We start from the raw sequence: 18,517 nt of genomic DNA, 5'->3' as shown, positions 1-18,517 counted from the left end.
AGTCTTTACATGCGAGTTTTATTTTTATTCTCAGATAATTATAACTTTCTGTCAAAGTGTGTTTAGCTTAACCTTTTGAAAAACTTGGTCCTGAAATCAACTTGAGCGTCATTTATATATATAGAACTATGTTAGATAGCATGAACCTTTCACATTCCCTGGGCTTCGCTGTACATGCATATGTCATCTCACTAACAAGGGACGCAGGTCATCGATCATTTCGGACACTGAACTGACACGATAGCACACATATAACTTGTAATATAATATAACGTTTACCTGCCGATAATACCTAGTGCACAATGTGTAAACCTTATTGTGATTACCAACTAATCAAACGTATACAACCTTTACTTCATGGGTTTCGAAATCTAAAATTAACCCAGTTTTATATGTATGACACCAACTATGTGATTTATAAGAGAATAAGATTGGGACTAATATAGTGGTTCCTCAACAAGTGCCTGTTGTTTATCATGTTTATCAAACTCGAGTTAGTTAATTTTCAAATTTTGAAAAGACCGCTAACATGAACGACACACTTTTGACTGGGCACGCCATTTCGTTTGTCTGGAAAGTCACGTGATCGTCTACGATTGACAATGCATATTCAAATACTCTGGATATCGAATTTTTAATCATTAATTTCTTTTGAACTCGGGACTTTTTGGGTGTGTAATAAGGGGAAAGTTGATAACTTTTTATAATATATGTACCCTAATTTTCTTTTGTTGATTTACGGACCCTGAAAGATACGGATTATGCGGCTTTAAACGAGTGTCTTTTCAAAATTTGAAAATTAACTAACGAGAGTTTAGATAAACATGATAAACAACAGTCACGCGTTGGGGAACTTGTTTATCCCATGACTTAACCTCTATTTATACCGTGGTGACCATTTTCTCGTCTTCATTCAAGGAAACTTACCACGATACAATATGCAGTGATATCTCTTCACCATAAAATATAGTGCCTAGATAGAGAGTCAATATTCTATTGTTTAATACTTTGAATGAGCAAATACCTGTTATAACAGTAAATACAATGCTATTCAAAATAAAATGCGCTATGAAAAGTAGCCCGAAGTTGAGAGCCAATCGGAATCAAGAGATCTTTGTGTTGACCAATCAGAGGCGCCGTAGGTGTTTACACACTGGAGTGTGTAAACATAAACGATAACCAACTGCTATGAAATTTATCACATCGGTTTTCCGTTGTGAAACATGCATAGTTATGGGATAAATAGAGGTTCCCTAACAAGTGACTGTTGTTTATCATGTTTATCAAACTCGAGTTAGTTAATTTTCAAATTTTGAAAAGACACGAGCTTTAGCGAGAAAATTAACTAACGAGAGTTTAGATAAACATGATAAACAACAGTCACGCGTTGGGGAACTTATTTATCCCATAACTTTAACTCTATAGTTATATCGTGGTGACAATTTTCTCGTCTTCATTCTGGGAAACTTACCACCATACATTGTGTAGTGATACATGTATCTTTCCACCATAAAATATAGTGCCTAAATAGAGAGCCAATATTCTATTGTTTTATAAATGTACTTTGAATAAGCAACTACCTGATCTTGGAATTGACCAATCAGAGGCGCCGTAGGTGTTTACACACTGGAGTGTGTAAACATAAACGATAACCAACTGCTATGAAATTTATCACATCGGTTTTCCATTGTGAAATATGCATAGTTATGGGATAAATACATTTTCTATACAGCACATGCATGTTACATGTATGTATGTTATAGGCTTGTAAACGCAAACGCAACTAAGTCCTCTCAACACTGCTAATTCAGACACGGCACCGGTGAGTAATTTTAATAATGTTGTCAATAGATAATCGAAGTTGTTCTTATTCGAATTTGTATGTCACCACCGTAGCTAACTATTAAACTTGTTACTGTATGACATGTCAAATATTATGTGTGTCGATGATGTTAAGTGTTTTCAGACCGTTATAAAAGGTTGAAGTGTGGTTATGGTAAACTAAATTGAACTATTCATTGATATTTACAACCACATCATAATTGATCTAAACACATAAATAGAAATTAAAGTTGTTATATATCGACAAGCATAATTTATTTCAATAATAAAAACCGCAATCAAACGCCACAGTTTGATAATAAACGAGGACATACCAAAATGAGTTACAATGTATAGATCTGTATCGAGAATGCGGCAATGGTAGGGCTTATTGCTACATTCACATATTTGTGTACTAAATTGTTATTTTTTATATGTAAATATTCAAAGTGTGAATGGAAACAATAATTTATCGAAAATGAAAAGTTGTTCGATGAACAGAAAGTATTTGATAAGTTAAAATATATGCACTTTATATAATGGTGTAATGTATACAGATGTCCAGTTGAAATAAACATATTTAACATAAACAAACAACGTTGCCTCGCTGTAAAATGATCTTTGTGTTTGAATAGGTCATTTACAGTGGACGAAGGTCATTTCGTCTAACATTTTATAAAGATTTCATGGTGATAGATATTTGACCGTATAATGAGTAAATACAAACAAACTATCTCGCCTTGGGCCATGTTTTCGCCAGGCACCAGACTTGTCTATACTCGGTATGTATATATAAAATGTACTACATTCACAATAAGTAAACTACTGACTTCAGACAACGGTCTACAAGTAATTATATAATCCTACAGAGAAAGGTCGCGTCTTACAACAACGGACTACAAGTAATCATCCAGAGAAAAGTCGCGCCTTACAAACTGTTAAACGTGATCATCCTAAAAAGGTATCTATTATATAATTATATCTAACCAGCTTTTTGTACAAAGTTGGCCATCAATGTTGTGGGTTGCAATACCATAATTGTATCTCAGAAATCACGACAGCAACATTGTTCTTACCTTAAATCATTTTTTTGTTTATCACACCATTCAGCATTACCCGTGGATATATCAAATGCTTGGATATGACATATTCATGGACTTAATATAACTGCGGAGTGCAGACCAGTGGACACTATATTTCATAAATATACAGTCGTTTGTAAAATGGCCAATAATTCCAAGGCAGGAGACACTGTAGTATCTGTAGAGGAGCGGTATGGCTGTCGGACGTTCAGACCGGGGTAAGTGTGACCAAACCAAGCATATGGTTAATAAAGTTACGATGTGCAAAGCGTTGTTTATACATATATGTTTGTTTATGTATGTTCTAGCACACATTTGCGGCATATTTGTGTTGTATTCTATGAAACAGTGGGACTTTTGTCTTCGTATAGTGCTATATATCATATACCGAAGACACCAAACAGCACAAACATCCGATCACTTTAAAATTATACACACATGTACTGACAACGGACGGACAGAAACCACTTTATGTTGAGCGCTAAGAAGGAACAGAAACTACCACATTTTGATTTATAGACTACATTGTGTGTCTCGGCCATGCGAGAGAACCCATAGCCTTCATCACAGGGTCGAACGCTCAACTCAAGACAAACAAGTTAGGCCGTGTCAGTGGAGACGTTAGAAAGAATAAGGTCAGTTAGGGAGAAGAGAAAAGATAGGATTTCAAATTTAGTCGCCTTTTAGAAAATGCAATGGACACGAGACAGCAGGGTATTATTACGTACTATATGTGCCGTTTATATCACACAGGATTTTAAATCAACTGTTTGGCAGGCGCTTGTTACCTAAATTAAAGAAAAAGATACATTTGAATAAAAAAAAAAGTAAGGCTACGATGTTTGAAAATTGAATGTTCATCCCTCACCAGGTTCCTGCAAGTTTTCAACAGCATCCGATGGTACGTGTTTTGGCAGTGTGTGTTCAACTTTTTCGAGGGATTCATCGTGAATGGCGTCATCAACGTCATCATCCCGTCCCTGGAGAAGCGGTATGAGATGTCGAGTTCACGGTCCTCAATCATCGCCAGTTCTAATGACTTTGGGGCGTTAGTAGTGCTCATCTTCATCAGTTACTACGGAGGCCAGAGAAACAAGCCCCGTATTATGGCAGCTGGGATGTTTCTCATGTCAATAGGGAGTCTCATATTCTCCTTACCGCAGTTTGTCGGGGACAGATATACATACACGACTTCTGGTAAGGTTAAGTTTAGTTTTAATAGTTTATTTTGACAATCATGTGCACAGTGTTGATCCCATGGATACATCGTCAAAACCACACAATATACAACCAAACTAACCTCTTGAGTTATCACTGCAAAACCATAACAAAGAACCCAAACTTGTTTCCTACCTTGCAGGTGGTTTGAACGGAACACAAAATCTGTGCGTCAATGTTACCAATGAATGCGAAGGCGAAACACAAGACAACGCTATATACGACGGGTACTACGCATGTTTTCTAATTGGACAAGCGTTTCTGGGAATCGGCTCAGTTCCCATGTTTACCATTGGATTAACCTATGTGGATGACAACTGCAAACCCAAAATGACGTCATTCTATATAGGTATTAACTCTATTTATCCCTTTCATCTGCAAATATTTGTTTTGATTAATACCAGTTCTATGATCCATAGAAATGTAGTTATATATATTGTAAATATAGATAATTATTCTAGGTATGCTGGTGGTAATTAATGCATATAACGCTTGCTCTTCCAGAACACATGGTTCGAGGTTCTACTTTGTTCTTGTTCTTTCTACAAGAGGCCAAGAGGAAACTTATTAGGTTTACTTGTTGTTTCTTCATGGTTGGTAAATTAGTTCTTCTTTTCATCATGGTGGTAATTAAGTAATGGTTTTTATATCTCTGTAGGATGCTCAATGTGTTCAGCTGCTGTTGGCGTCGCTATTGGATACATAGTTGGAGGACAAACGTTGTCCTACTTTGTTGATGTAAACAAAGTGGATCCTATGTCGTAAGTAAAACTCCTATCGAACACAATGCGAAATAACTTTACAGATATGTTATAGCTTATGGAACATTTCTTGTCACAATAAAGATGTTTGTTTATGTAGTGTCCACGCACAAATAGAAAGTATATTAAGTATGTATGTGTCGTTTGGTAAGTAGATCTGGACAAACAGTTAAACTTTCCATTGAAGACAGAAAAGATAATTATTTTCTTAATTTCTTTTAAAGCAGAGTCTCTTTAATTCTTTGTTCTTAGTAAAATTTTGAAAGACCGAAAATACCGAAACTAAAACAATAAGTTTATAATGAAGATACCACACGTTACAGTTATCCGTATATTACAAATACTTTTTAATCCACAGCGTGCCCCTCACCCCAGCCGATCCTCAGTGGGTGGGGGCCTGGTGGATCGGGATAGTGATAGCCTTCTTCTCTTTCCTGGTTATAGGCATCCCAATTCTTGGCTACCCAAAACAACTTCCAGGTCAGAATATCAAAATACCAGTATAATTTATTTTATCTATTCGTCGATCCTTTTGATAAAGTAACATATATTTTGTGTTTGTATATTTACATTTACTTAATGATCACCATATATGCTTTTTGAAAATATATCAACATTTATATTTTTTGTAACAAGATGTAGGGGATTAGATTTTGTATAAGCTTGCATAATTGTAGGAAACTTGCGAAGATTGCGCCGAGATATTGGAAGTGATTTTCATCAGCCTATTTGTAGAACCTTACTTAAAATGCAATCATGCTTAAAATGTTTGCTAGGAGGTAATAAAACGTGGGGCATGACATCCGATATCAATTTATCTAAGGTACCCATAAGGGGATTAAATATGTGGTTCTGTATGGAAAGAAAGCCGAGTTGCGTCTTAAAGCATTTTGCTTGGTGTTTCTATTTCTTAGATGTGTGGTATATGATTAGGTTTTAGCGCATACCTTCATAGTATTGCTTAATTTGATATCAAAAGATAAGTCATGTTCACAGTCTTTTTGTTCGTAATAATTGTCTCTAACTCAGCTTAACGTTATTTGCACCGTTTCATAATGTCTTGCTGCCATAGCGATTTCATTGTTAGGCCTATGTTGGCGTGTTTCATTCATTTACGCAAGATGAAATTGATTGTGGAGGGATGGAGTTTATAAGGTTGCGGTGTGGATGTAGGTGGATCAACCATTGCATGTTGTATGTATAGTGTATTATTATCAGCGAGAGGAGTAGTAATGTCATTGTTCCCTACCTTTCTTAAAAATATTGCGTTAAGTTTAGTCTGGCCCTGTTGGTTTCTCATGGCTGATGTTACTTACTAAGTATTTTTCGATATCATTGCATACAAAAGAACACTTCTGGTATTGAGGTACAGTGTAACTTATGTTTTGTATATCCTGATTGGATATAGATTCTTGGATATAAAGGAACAAAACAAAGAAAATTTCGAGTCTATAGAGCATTTGCCTTTGTAATATTAAGTTGTGTATCTTTTATCGCGTGATTTAAAAATACATATGTATCTATGTCTTTTTCCTAACATTTCCTATGCATTCTAATGACGTATATACTTTTATTTGTTGTTAAAGTGTCAGTATTGTGATTAATTTCTTGATACGCCCTTGGGCATGAAATGATTTGCCATTCATATTGGTATGTGCTTTTGTTTCTATATTCCAGCATTTCGTACTTTTGTAATGGCAAGTATTTTCAAAGTTTAATCTGTCTTTGGTAAAATATTGCAGGTCATACTGAACTACAGAAGTTACGCAAAGTGGAGACGCACAACGCCGGGGATGATGAGCTGACTACTAGACCAAACTTTGGCAAATCCTGGAGAGACTTCCCGAGGTCTTTCTTTCTATTGGTAAAATGAAAAACAAAAAACAAAAAAACAAAACATTCCCATTTAATACTTCAAATCTAAATTTCACGGTAAAACATATAGTAGGCATTCTACAGCAAGACCATAAAGCATATTTGTAATTCATATTATAAAGATATTTACAATCCTCCTCGTCTTTTGCGATTTAAAGGGCCACTACCTTTCCAAAACGGCTTTTAGTTTTTGAAATGGAAGTGTAAAACGAAATTGATAATTTTATAGAGCCACAAAAATTATTAATTTATCGTTAATACTACACTTATCATTACCTTTTTAACAATTTAATATAAATTAATTAAATGGTAATTTTCATAAAGGGGTCGTTTTATGTTTCCCGCCGTCGTCCTTATTACCGCGCGTCGGTTCTTCACTGTTAACATAGTTTACACAGGGAAACTTCCACTTGGTTGGTGTAGGCCATTAATATACATTTTCATATATTATTAATTTTTTAAGAAAAAAACTTTGTTTTGCAAAGGTATTGGGCCCTTAACGGGCACTCAAGTGAATATGAATACCCGAATATATAACCAAATTGCAGTAATAACATTTGCTTGCTTCTATTCGTCCAGCTGTTCCTATGATACAAACACTTCCATTCATTTGTATTTGATGTGGTTTTAAGTTTTCATTTGGATTGCCTTTCATCACAAGATGAAATCGGACGTAACAGCTTTGTGATGCAAACAGACTTTTCGTTAATTATATTGGTATATATTGTTCAAATGTGCTAATATAAGTAACCACACTTCCAGGTAAAGAACCCAGCGTTTCTCTTTGTCTGCCTGTCCTCCACTACAGAAGCCCTCTTCGTAGGCGGACTAGCCACATTCGGATCTAAGTTGATACAGGAAATGTACCATGTGGATCTTACTAGCGCAGGGTTGATAATGGGTAAGATTTCCATCACTATCTTTTTTTCTTGGATACCTTCATACACTAATAATGGATCTGTGATTGTGTTTTGTGTAAGAAGATCGTTTACTTGATTAAAAGAACTTATCCAATGACTACCTGAATGTATCGTACAATGTGCAGTAATGCTTTAGAACTGTACCTTTTTGGAGCTTACACACATTTGGTGAGCATATTCTTATATGTATACTTTTTGTTTTTAACTTCAAATTATTAGTGTGGATCATAATGCCTTTACAGGTTTAATTACTATTCCTGGATCTGGCGGTGGGATGTTTCTAGGTGGCTATCTGGTCAAAAAGTTTCGATGGGAATTCAAAGGGATAATCCGGTTCGTTGGGACCTGCATGTTTATATGCATGCTTTTTGCCCCGTCGTTCCTTGCCAACTGTCCTAGCCGACCATTAGCTGGAATTACAGGAAACTATAAATATCAGAGGTGAGATCAAATCATCCAAACTGATATTGGATGTCAAGGGAATATGGAAGAATAAGTTTTTGCAGTACATGTACATTATGCATCGTCAGTATGAGTGTATCCATTCCTGTGTTTGTTTTTAAACATTTAAAATTTATTTTGTTAATACATTTAGTTATACACTTAAAGGTAGATATACATTAATAATTGGGATAGACAACAGGCTAGGCATTTTATAGAGACAGGGAAGTAATTATTCTTTTAAAAGTAAAGATTCATAAATTGTGACAATTACAACCTATAAACTTAATCAATCTTACGTGATATTAATCGCAATATTTTTTAATTGATATATGTATTTTTTTTTTAAATTTTCCTTCAGTTCTGCAAATGGATTACCAGCTGATTGTAACAAAGGCTGCCATTGTTCTACATCCGGGTACGAACCTGTTTGTGACGGTAACTTTACCGTCTACTTTACACCCTGCCATGCCGGGTGCACGGCTATCAGTGTCATAGGTGATGTCAAGGTATGTTAGCATCAACAGAGAGCTAACGAAATCTCAATCAACAAGTAATGACAGTTAGCTTGTGTCAATTTGGAATGTTTTAACATTCAAAGTTTTAACTTTGATAAGTATGGAGACAGTGCAAAAATTAATTTTTGGTCAATCCAAACCTGTGTAGATTATATTTTTGTATCTAAACTATATTGGTATGTGTATATTTTATGGTCAGCACTGTAATCGTTTTGCTATATTAGTTGATTATATCAACACTCATACATGCATAAGCGGTATTGTACCAGAACGAAAGACGGAACGAAAAGTGATTTTACGCATTGCAACTAACCATATTACAAGCTATCATTATATTACAATGATTTAAAAACTGTGAAGCAACATTTGTCTTCCTTGTTATACTTGAAGGAGTATTCCAACTGTAGCTGTATATCAGGGGGAATTGATGCTATTTCCACGGTGGATATACAGAGTGATGCTATTGGAGGCTTGTGTGTGGATCAGTGTCCCTGGTTCTACATTTTCTTTATTCTACTACTGTTTATCATGTTATTCACATTCATGACTGTACCTGCCATCACGACGTCCACGTTCAGGTAAATTAGTTTTAAATCTATGGAAGTAATTAATTTCAATTTAAATTGGAAAGGGATATATTTTTAGAAGTTGCAGAATTACCAAGTAATCAATTGACGATAATATCCTAAAACAGGCGTACCTTACATAGGTTATTCTGTTATGTATTTCTCATTTACCAGGGTAGAACTAAAACACCTAATAGGAACATGTAGTCGTTGAACACACTGCATTTGTAATATGCTACAAAGTTTACAGATCATATTCTCTTTTATAATAACGTTTGGTTTTACACCCCAAGCATTTAGATCAGCATGAATTTATTTGATGAACAAATTTTATCCATCAACAGATGTGTTGGCTTCCAACAGAGGTCCCTCGCCCTGGGTGTACAATTGGTTGTGACTAGACTTTTAGGTACGTACGATGTTGCTGTATATTCATAACCTGTCTTATGTTTTAGAAGTAAGACATTAATTATTGTTTGTGTTTGTTTGGTACGTACATAAGTAAGTATAAAGCAAGCTTAAACTATTAGTTTTATTGTATTTCTTGAAAAACATTTCATTGATTATTGATGGTTACATAAATGGTTTGAAGATAATAGTTCAGGTTCCCGTAGTCAAAGATATATCATATCCACTTGATTACAGATGCATGTATATGGAATCAGATAATATCTAACACAAGAAATAATATATACTATTATTATTGATAAATAGTTTCATTACCACCATATATCCTGATTGTATTTGTAGTGTATCATTTTGTTTATCTGATTTATAAGGCACCACACCTGGACCAATATTATTGGGAGCATTGATTGACAGCGCATGTTCTGTATGGCAGGAAACATGTGGAAAAACCGGATCATGTTGGACTTATCAGAAGTTCGACCTGAGTCTGCGTCTCATGGCTTGGATGGCGACGCTGAAGTTTATGGGCGTTATATTTACTCTTATTGCTTACAAAGTGTATAAGTCCCCATCAACTAACAAGTTTGATGATATGTCGAAATCAACGGATATTCCTTCTATCACTGCTTGTGTTGATCAAAACAAAATAATACATGCTACCAAACTGTAACCCCGTTAATCCCGTTACATGCAATTGTGTATGGGAATTATCTTTTAGTGTATTTTGCTGTAATGTATTTTACCTTATGTAATCAATTATAAATCCGAGGATAAAGATAGTACGTAAATTGTATTTGTTTTTTGCTTATTGGTTTGTTTTATGAGTATATATGGTTACATTATATGTTTAATGTAATTTTCATATGTATGTCATGAAGATATAGCTAGATGTGTACAAAAGAATTTCACCCTAAAATATTTGTTAGTTACGGGAAATAATGTCAGAAATGATCGGTATCTCTTCCCTATTTATGCTTTAAGAAAATCTTGTGACACGACAGGCAACGAATGTAGAATCGCCATGTTAAAGTGTGTAAGTGTTTACAGTCTGGAAAGTAGTTGTTGAAAACGGCAAACTTGGAAATATACAATGAGGAAAGATTGAATTATTGAATATTTAAATACAAATTTTAGCGACAATATATATTGCATAATAAAACCGTATTTATTGGCAAGGAAAGTTTTTGTTTTGCTCATATACCTAAATCACACTATGCCTTAAATTAAATACAAAAAAGCTGTGTTCTTAAATAATGGCTCGATAAGAACAATGACGTTTTAAGAAATTCAAAATCATCAATTCAAACAAAATCGTGGAATCTCGATGTAAAATGACGTCAGAATTAATCAAAGCAATAAATGAAGTTTATACTTAATATGAATATCTGAAAAACAAAAAACAAGCAAACAAAAACAACCTTTCAAAAAGTAGGCTCATTGTCATGGCTGTGTTATACTTACGTATTTCACTGAGGTATTGATGGAACAAGCTCTATCAGTGACTTGCGTTATCAACATTACAAATCATTGTCATACATGTTCCAATGGCAGAACGAGGAGGCACATGCTGATAAGGTAACGCAATTATTATCCTACTTGTTAATAACGAGTATGAGAGAAGGCCACTTTGTGAAATCCATAGCAACGAATCAAAAGTATAAAAGTGATGAGATAATCTTTATAAGGGAAGATAATTTTTATCCATATAATATTTTTATTTATAAAACTGCAGCAGTCTTCATGGATTCACATACAACCGCATTATTCGTCTATATCGACTCTATCGATACATGCTAAACCATTAAGTAATGTTGAAATTTATTTGCGCATATTAACTACTCGTCACATCATCGATCATTTACTAGTAAATTGGGCATATAGATACATATGTGAATCTATTTATGTAATATATGCTGTGAACATATCGTTAATGAAAAAGTACACGATTGTGAATATGAAGCATTGCTATAAAAGCGTAACGTGCTGTGGTACAACAGATATGCGTAGATCTACATTTGCTGCAACCAGTTAGACTGGCCACCAGACCTTAAGTTGCTGATAAGACTTTCTCAACAAAGTTCTTTACTAGATTATCTACCCCTAGTTTAAAACTTAGAATCAGGCATGAGGTAGAGACAAAAATAATCAAGCCAAATTTTAATGATTTGTTTTAATATTCTAGAGACTGGTGGCCAGTCTAGCAGCCAGTATGCACATCTTTCGCAATGGAGAGGATGTGCTTATATAATTATAAAACAAATAAGTGACATAAAAGACATAGTGCAATATGTTATTAAGTACAATTGTAAGTGTCGGTAAATCTAAAAGAGACTTGTGCATGTGTACAGTAAAACATGGTTAATAAAGAACCTCTGGGGACCAAAATATCGCTTCGTTATAAGCATAGTTCGTAATGCACATATTATAGATATATTAAAGGGACATTGACGGGGGATGAAACGTTATAACCAGGAATTTGTTGTAAGCGTGTTCTTAATTAACGTGTTTTACTGTATAGTGTGAACTTATGTTATTGTTCCGTATTTTCACTGATGTTGTACATAAGAAGTCGCTAAGTAGATGTAATCATAAGTTAAGATAAGACAATGTCTGTCTTATCAGGTTCCGCCACTTAAGGTCAAATCAGGTGATAACAGCAGTATGTTAAACTTTGTAAACCATCATTTACTTATCGTAGCCGGCACAATAGGGGTACAGTCATATGTAAATATCACATCTATGCAGAAATGACTAAGGATTCAGAGGTATGTGTTTCCAGATGTCATGCTTGAATCTTATCGTCAATGTATTGACGGACAGATAAAGGTTTTAAATGTTTTGTAAAGTGTATTTTGATATGTATTGGCTTTATGTTTAAAAAGTTGTGTTGTGTCATTTATTTTGTGACAAGTTTACTTCCTATCTCTGAAGTATCATGACTATAATTAATAAATGATTATTTTACAAAGTTTTAATACTTGTTCAAAATGAAAAACAAATACATGTTTTTGTTTTGGTTATGAAGAAATCCCTGCTTGAGCCGTTACAACGACAAATGGCAATGGAGACGCCTTACAAATCTGAATTACCAATGAAATCATTCACAAAGGTTGATAGATACGGGTGCTGGACATGTAGACCTAGGTAAGCAGTAATCGCCAGTCAGTAAAATGTGATTGTGTATGGGCGAATAGTTTGATAAAACATTAGTTGGATAAACTAAGGTATGGGCAAACTCAATGTTACAGTCATCTGCCATTAGTCTATATTATGAATTCTAATTTAGGACACAAAGCAAGTTATCCAACCATACGGATATTGCAAATGCCAATGACATTGATATTTGTTGGTTTTATCGTTCATATAAAAAATTCAGCCTATAAAGGCATGACAAAAATGTACAATGTACATGAAATGTACGAATTTAAGTCATTTTTACAGGATTTTACAGGTGTTCAACAGTATTAGGTGGCACGTTTTTTGGCAGTGTGTGTTTAACTTTTTCGAGGGATTCGTCGTGAATGGCGTCATCAACGTCATCATCCCGTCCCTGGAGAAGCGGTATGAGATGTCGAGTTCCCGGTCCTCAATCATCGCCAGTTCTAATGACTTTGGGGCGTTAGTCGTGCTCATCTTCATCAGTTACTACGGAGGTCAGAGAAACAAGCCCCGTATCATGGCAGCTGGGGTGTTTCTCATGTCAATAGGGAGTCTCATATTCTCCTTACCGCAGTTTGTCGGGGACAAATACACGTACACAGTATCAGGTAAGTAGCTTTTAATCATGGACCATGTGAACACTTACACCTGTACTTATAATTACAATGAGGAGTCGGATTAATAGATAACGGGTTGATAGGGTAGTGTTGCACTTGATCCCCGGAACGGACATGAAATTGTCAGGATTCGCCTGACCGATGATGTGTGTTTTCTCCGGAAACTCCGGTTTCTTGTCATTCTTGTTGTTTTGCAATCTATAAAAATTAATTAAAGATGATGATTATACGTTTAATAACGTATCAAAATATTATTGACATAATATATCGTTGTAGGTGGAAACAATGGAACTCAAAATCTATGCCTGACAGAAAAGACAAATACGTCTAGTGATGCATGCGTGGATGGAACTTCTGACAGTTCTGGGTATAATGGCTATTACGCCTGCTTTTTGATTGGTCAAGCGTTTCTAGGAATTGGGGCTATCCCCATGTTTACAATTGCGCTGACTTACATTGACGACAATTGTAAACCGAAATTAACGTCTTTCTACATAGGTAAGTAATCAATTCAGTTCGACCAAGGATATTGTTTTGCTGTTCATTAATTCACATTGTATTCAAGTTCCATCGATTTCCTTTCATGGCTTCAGAAAATGTTGTGTGAACAAAAACGCAAAAATACGAAATTTTAAATTATGAAATTTTGAATTTGCACTTTAACAAGACTGTTAAAAAACTTATTCTATGTGTATTTGTGTAAACGTATCTTTATACATTATACAATGTATGAACAATAAAAATTTTGCGTCAAGTTTAGTCACAGTATGTTGATTTACAATTTTAAATGTGTTTAATGGAGCATATATCAACACGATTAGTTGTTAGTAAGCCATGGCTTCTTCCTGACATTTATCCCAGGTTGTACGTTTAGCTCAGCTGCTGTCGGTGTTGCTGTAGGATATATAGTTGGAGGCCAGACTCTGTCATACTTTGTGGATGCTGACAAAGTAGACCTTTCTACGTAAGATATACCCTTACATCATCGTTATCAATATATCCGTAGTGCCCAAGAAAAACCTTGTCGCGATAATTCAGAGCTTTTCTCTCTTCTAAGTTATAGTGTTTCTTGTTTAGTTCTCTGTGAAAATAAACATATTTTGGAAGAGAATTTTTAAGCTTTAATTCGTCTAACGTCTCAAACTTCATTTCTTTTGAAAATGATATGGATGAGTCAAAATGATAGTAACGAGTAAAAATTGCGTGAATCTACACACATACTTGCGTCTTGTTCCACAGCGTGGCCCTCACCCCAGCCGACCCTCAGTGGGTAGGAGCCTGGTGGATTGGGATACTGATATCCTTCATTTCCTTCCTCCTGATCGGTTTCCCCTTATTAGGTTATCCCAAGGAACTACCAGGTTTGTACATAATGGAATTTCTTATCTATTAATGATAGTCAAATGACACGTTAAGTCAAATGTTACTTTATCAATTCATGTATCAAAATAATTTGCAACTTACGGTATGACACAAGCGCAATTGTCATGGACTTGCTATATACATCATAACTTTATTTCACTTTTAGGCAAAGAAGAACTGCAAAAGATGCGCAGATCCGAAGCTCACAATAGCAATGCTAATGAGATGACCACAAGACCCAACTTCGGCAAATCTTGGAGGGATTTCCCAAAATCGTTCTACTTACTGGTAAGGTTTCCGTAAATAGATACAAATGCTGCATATATAATATAACATCATTTCCTATATTACTGTGACGATTTGGAATGCAAAAATGTAGCATTAATACAGAGAAAATTTGGCCATTGTGAAATCTAGCATCTCCTGAAACTTCTGTTTTTGAAATCCCCTTTAGTCTTATTCGACCTGGCTTTACTTCGGAGAAAGACAAGAAGGTATCTTATTCAATTGGATTTCAAGTGATTCGTTCAAATTGATTTTGTACGTTTTTGCATTTTTATAATTCTGTATACTTTGTACTACAATTGGACCAATCACAGGTTAGAAATCCCGCTTTCCTGTTCACGTGTCTGTCGGCTACAGCGGAAGCTCTAATCATTGGTGGCCTGGCAACATTTGGCGCCAAATTACTACAGGAGTTCTACCATGTCGACCTTACAAAAGCTGGCCTTATAATGGGTAAGTGATAAAAACTTACTTTGTTTGTTCAGACATTTTATCTTTACCTCGATATGAAACTATAAGGCTTACCAAGATTTTCAAAATTGATATTGTAAAAACATTTTTTTTCAATTTATAATCAAATACATGTATATAAAGAGTTAACGTTGAAACTTTATCATTGTATTTTAATAATTTCTCCTCTTTTATATTGATTTTTCAACTACCTTATCCAGCATTTTTACATCGGATGTGCTTTTTTTGCATTCTTATATACCATAAGACTAGTATATTTCCCAACTCTTTTCATTGGTTGTTGAGTACCATAAGACTAGTATATTTCCCCACTCTTTTCATTGGTTGTTGAAAAGGTCTGATCACCATTCCCGGATCAGGTGGCGGGATGTTACTGGGTGGATACCTCGTGAAGAGATTCGACTGGAAGTTTCCAGGAATAATACGCTACTGTGCGATATGTATGTTCATTTGTATGCTTATTGCTCCGTCCTTCCTCGCTAGCTGTCCAAGTCAACCGTTAGCTGGAATTTCTATAAACTACAAATACGAAAGGTAAAGTTGCACTATTGAACCATTTCATACAATCTAAAATGCAAACTGTATACAGAATACAACAATTTATATGAAAATGACGAAGTCAGGAAATGATGGAGCCACTCAAGATACGATATAAAATGATAAAATGATGTCGGAGTTGGTTTTACAAGAAATTCTGGTTACTTTGCTTTGTGTGAAATAACTTTGAGATATAAAATATATGTACGAAATAATTGTGGAAAATATAATAATTTGACGACTCTAATTGCATCTCATTAACTAAAAATCAATGGATTATTAAATGTTGATTTTTTTTAAATTAAAATATTCATTCAACAAATCTATCGTTTATTTGTAAAGCTCACAGTCTGGCTTATCGTCTACCTGTAACCGGGACTGCCATTGTACTACATCCGGGTACGAACCTGTTTGTGACGGTAACCACACCGTGTACTTCACTCCGTGTCACGCCGGGTGTACAGATGTCAACGTCATCGGTGACGTCAAGGTATATAGCCTCCAAACACCCTCCCTACTAACAATTATCATATTGTATTGCACATCTATAAACATGAGAAAATAAGCTATCTGCATTGAGTTTGAATGCTCTATGATATATGCTCGATTTTTTCGACTACAAAATTGTACTTTATAATTTGGTTGCAAGCATCGTCGGAAACGAACGACTTTACCGTTTGTGATACAGCAGTGATTCGTGAGTTTCCTACGATGGGTTGCAAGCCTTATAAATGAAAAAATAATTATTTTTGATGCAGACGTATCTGTGTACCTTATAGAGAAAGATAACATTGGAAACAATGCGATATCAAAATTGCAAAATTTCGTTTTCAGAATGCTTCTTTTGATTTAAAAAATAGATAGTGAATCCGGAAAAATATACTTGTATTATGATTTCTTATAGCATTCTTTATTACATACTACTGATGCATTAATTTCATGTCCGCCAGGAGTACTACAACTGTAGCTGTATCTCGGTAAAAATGAGTGGTCCATCCCAGTCGGCGGTACCGAGTGATGCTATAGGAGGATCGTGTACTGACCAGTGTGTGTGGTTCTATGTGTTCTGTATACTGCTGTTCTTTAACTTACTCCTCACTTTCATGACCATGCCAGCAAGTACTACTGCAACGTTCAGGTAAATAACATATTTCTATATGTGTCCATTCCATTTTACATTCTTATTTTGACAAAATAGTTATTATTTAAATGACACTGACAGTTTTGCTTCGTGCTATACTAATGCGACACACTTGTTTTACACTGAAGACCATAGATTTCACGCAGAAACTAATGTGTAATACTGATATTTACATTATTTACTCATTTCTGGGGTTTCTGCTAAAGCTGTTGAGGTTAGACCATGAAAACCGTTTATCAACGATAATTTGATCCATACGATGGTACAGACATGTTGATGGTGATCAGTTGACGTATCCCACGTCAACATAAGTGACGTCATAATGATACGTATTGGATGTCAGTTATATCAATATAGACTTCACTTCGCCTTGGTTGATTAATATAATAAATATGACAAATGAATCATGATATGTTATATTGTTTACATTTACACTGAGTTTCGTTCTTATTTTGTAGATGTGTCCCCCCAAATCAGAGATCTCTCGCTATTGGAGTTGAGCTATTGGTGGTTAGATTATTAGGTAATCATGCATGCAATTATTTCAGATACGCGCAACGTTAATGACACTTTTAGTCCTCATGACAAAAGCAAAATGGTTTCTTCCTTGAGTGGGAATATCACAATTACCATTCGATTGAAATAAAACTAATAGATAGATATATATTTGTGTCTTTTGTCCAGAATTACCAAATAACTGGTATTGGACATATTTACGACTTTCATTCGAATACATGCATATATTGAATTTCACAGGGACAACACCTGGACCAATATTACTAGGGGCCATTATAGACAGTGCATGCTCAGTGTGGCAGGAGACCTGTGGACAAACCGGATCCTGTTGGACCTATCGGAAGTTCGATCTGGGAGTTCGACTGATGGTGTGGTTTGCAGCTATTAAGTTTATGGGCGTCGTATTTGCTACGATAGCTTACAAGGTGTATGTTCCTCCCCCTACTGAAGAAGACACCACTATTGCAGTTCCGTCCATGGCAGCAAAAATTGACAATAGTAAAAAGGATGAATCTACTAAACTGTGATTTATATTTCATGAATAAATTGATTTTTTGTTTGCCTGTGATGTATCGAATGCAAACTTGTGTTGACCTGGCCAGAATACAGATGATCTCTCTCACAGTGGAGTTTTGTAACGCACACAATTTACAAGCGGGCCGCTTGACATGTTGTGTTACATTACCTAATTCAATAAAACATACTTCATATTATAATGGATAGGTGTATGTTATGGTCATGGCAATACCGTATACCTTTGTATTAGATTTGTAATAGTTTATGTACATGCTTCGGTACTACATACTTTTTGCGGAAAGC

At 35.1% G+C, this 18,517-nt stretch overlaps 2 protein-coding genes across 2 annotated transcripts; both read left to right on the top strand.

Moving 5' to 3' along the window:
- The first annotated feature begins 2,588 nt into the window (after positions 1-2,588).
- Positions 2,589-10,280, top strand: LOC138318797 (solute carrier organic anion transporter family member 4A1-like). Its single transcript, XM_069261496.1, has 12 exons — positions 2,589-3,121; positions 3,775-4,100; positions 4,264-4,470; positions 4,780-4,882; positions 5,241-5,362; positions 6,625-6,746; positions 7,520-7,658; positions 7,920-8,118; positions 8,480-8,627; positions 9,027-9,214; positions 9,547-9,611; positions 9,982-10,280. The coding sequence occupies exons 1-12, from the start codon at positions 3,045-3,047 to the stop codon at positions 10,278-10,280; spliced, it is 1,995 nt and encodes a 664-aa protein (XP_069117597.1). The 5' UTR covers positions 2,589-3,044.
- A 2,256-nt stretch (positions 10,281-12,536) lies between these two features.
- On the top strand, positions 12,537-18,261 carry LOC138318796 (solute carrier organic anion transporter family member 4A1-like). The gene is made up of 12 exons (XM_069261495.1): positions 12,537-12,754; positions 13,052-13,377; positions 13,663-13,884; positions 14,248-14,350; positions 14,626-14,747; positions 14,915-15,036; positions 15,348-15,486; positions 15,840-16,038; positions 16,384-16,531; positions 16,992-17,179; positions 17,641-17,705; positions 17,939-18,261. The coding sequence occupies exons 1-12, from the start codon at positions 12,630-12,632 to the stop codon at positions 18,223-18,225; spliced, it is 2,046 nt and encodes a 681-aa protein (XP_069117596.1). The 5' UTR covers positions 12,537-12,629; the 3' UTR covers positions 18,226-18,261.
- Positions 18,262-18,517: the final 256 nt, after the last annotated feature.

This window comes from Argopecten irradians, chromosome 3, assembly GCF_041381155.1.
Source record: "Argopecten irradians isolate NY chromosome 3, Ai_NY, whole genome shotgun sequence".
NCBI lineage: Eukaryota > Metazoa > Mollusca > Bivalvia > Pectinida > Pectinidae > Argopecten > Argopecten irradians.
This window is presented reverse-complemented; position numbering and strand designations above follow the sequence as displayed.

Bases quoted from the DNA above. Each gene is read 5' to 3' on its own strand.
- LOC138318797 (XM_069261496.1), top strand. From the start codon at position 3,045: ATGGCCAATAATTCCAAGGCAGGAGACACTGTAGTATCTGTAGAGGAG. The intron at 6,747-7,519 runs GTAAAATGAAAA...CCACACTTCCAG, and splicing joins CGAGGTCTTTCTTTCTATTG to GTAAAGAACCCAGCGTTTCT. The intron at 7,659-7,919 runs GTAAGATTTCCA...ATGCCTTTACAG, and splicing joins TAGCGCAGGGTTGATAATGG to GTTTAATTACTATTCCTGGA.
- LOC138318796 (XM_069261495.1), top strand. From the start codon at position 12,630: ATGAAGAAATCCCTGCTTGAGCCGTTACAACGACAAATGGCAATGGAG. The intron at 15,037-15,347 runs GTAAGGTTTCCG...GACCAATCACAG, and splicing joins CAAAATCGTTCTACTTACTG to GTTAGAAATCCCGCTTTCCT. The intron at 15,487-15,839 runs GTAAGTGATAAA...GTTGTTGAAAAG, and splicing joins AAAAGCTGGCCTTATAATGG to GTCTGATCACCATTCCCGGA.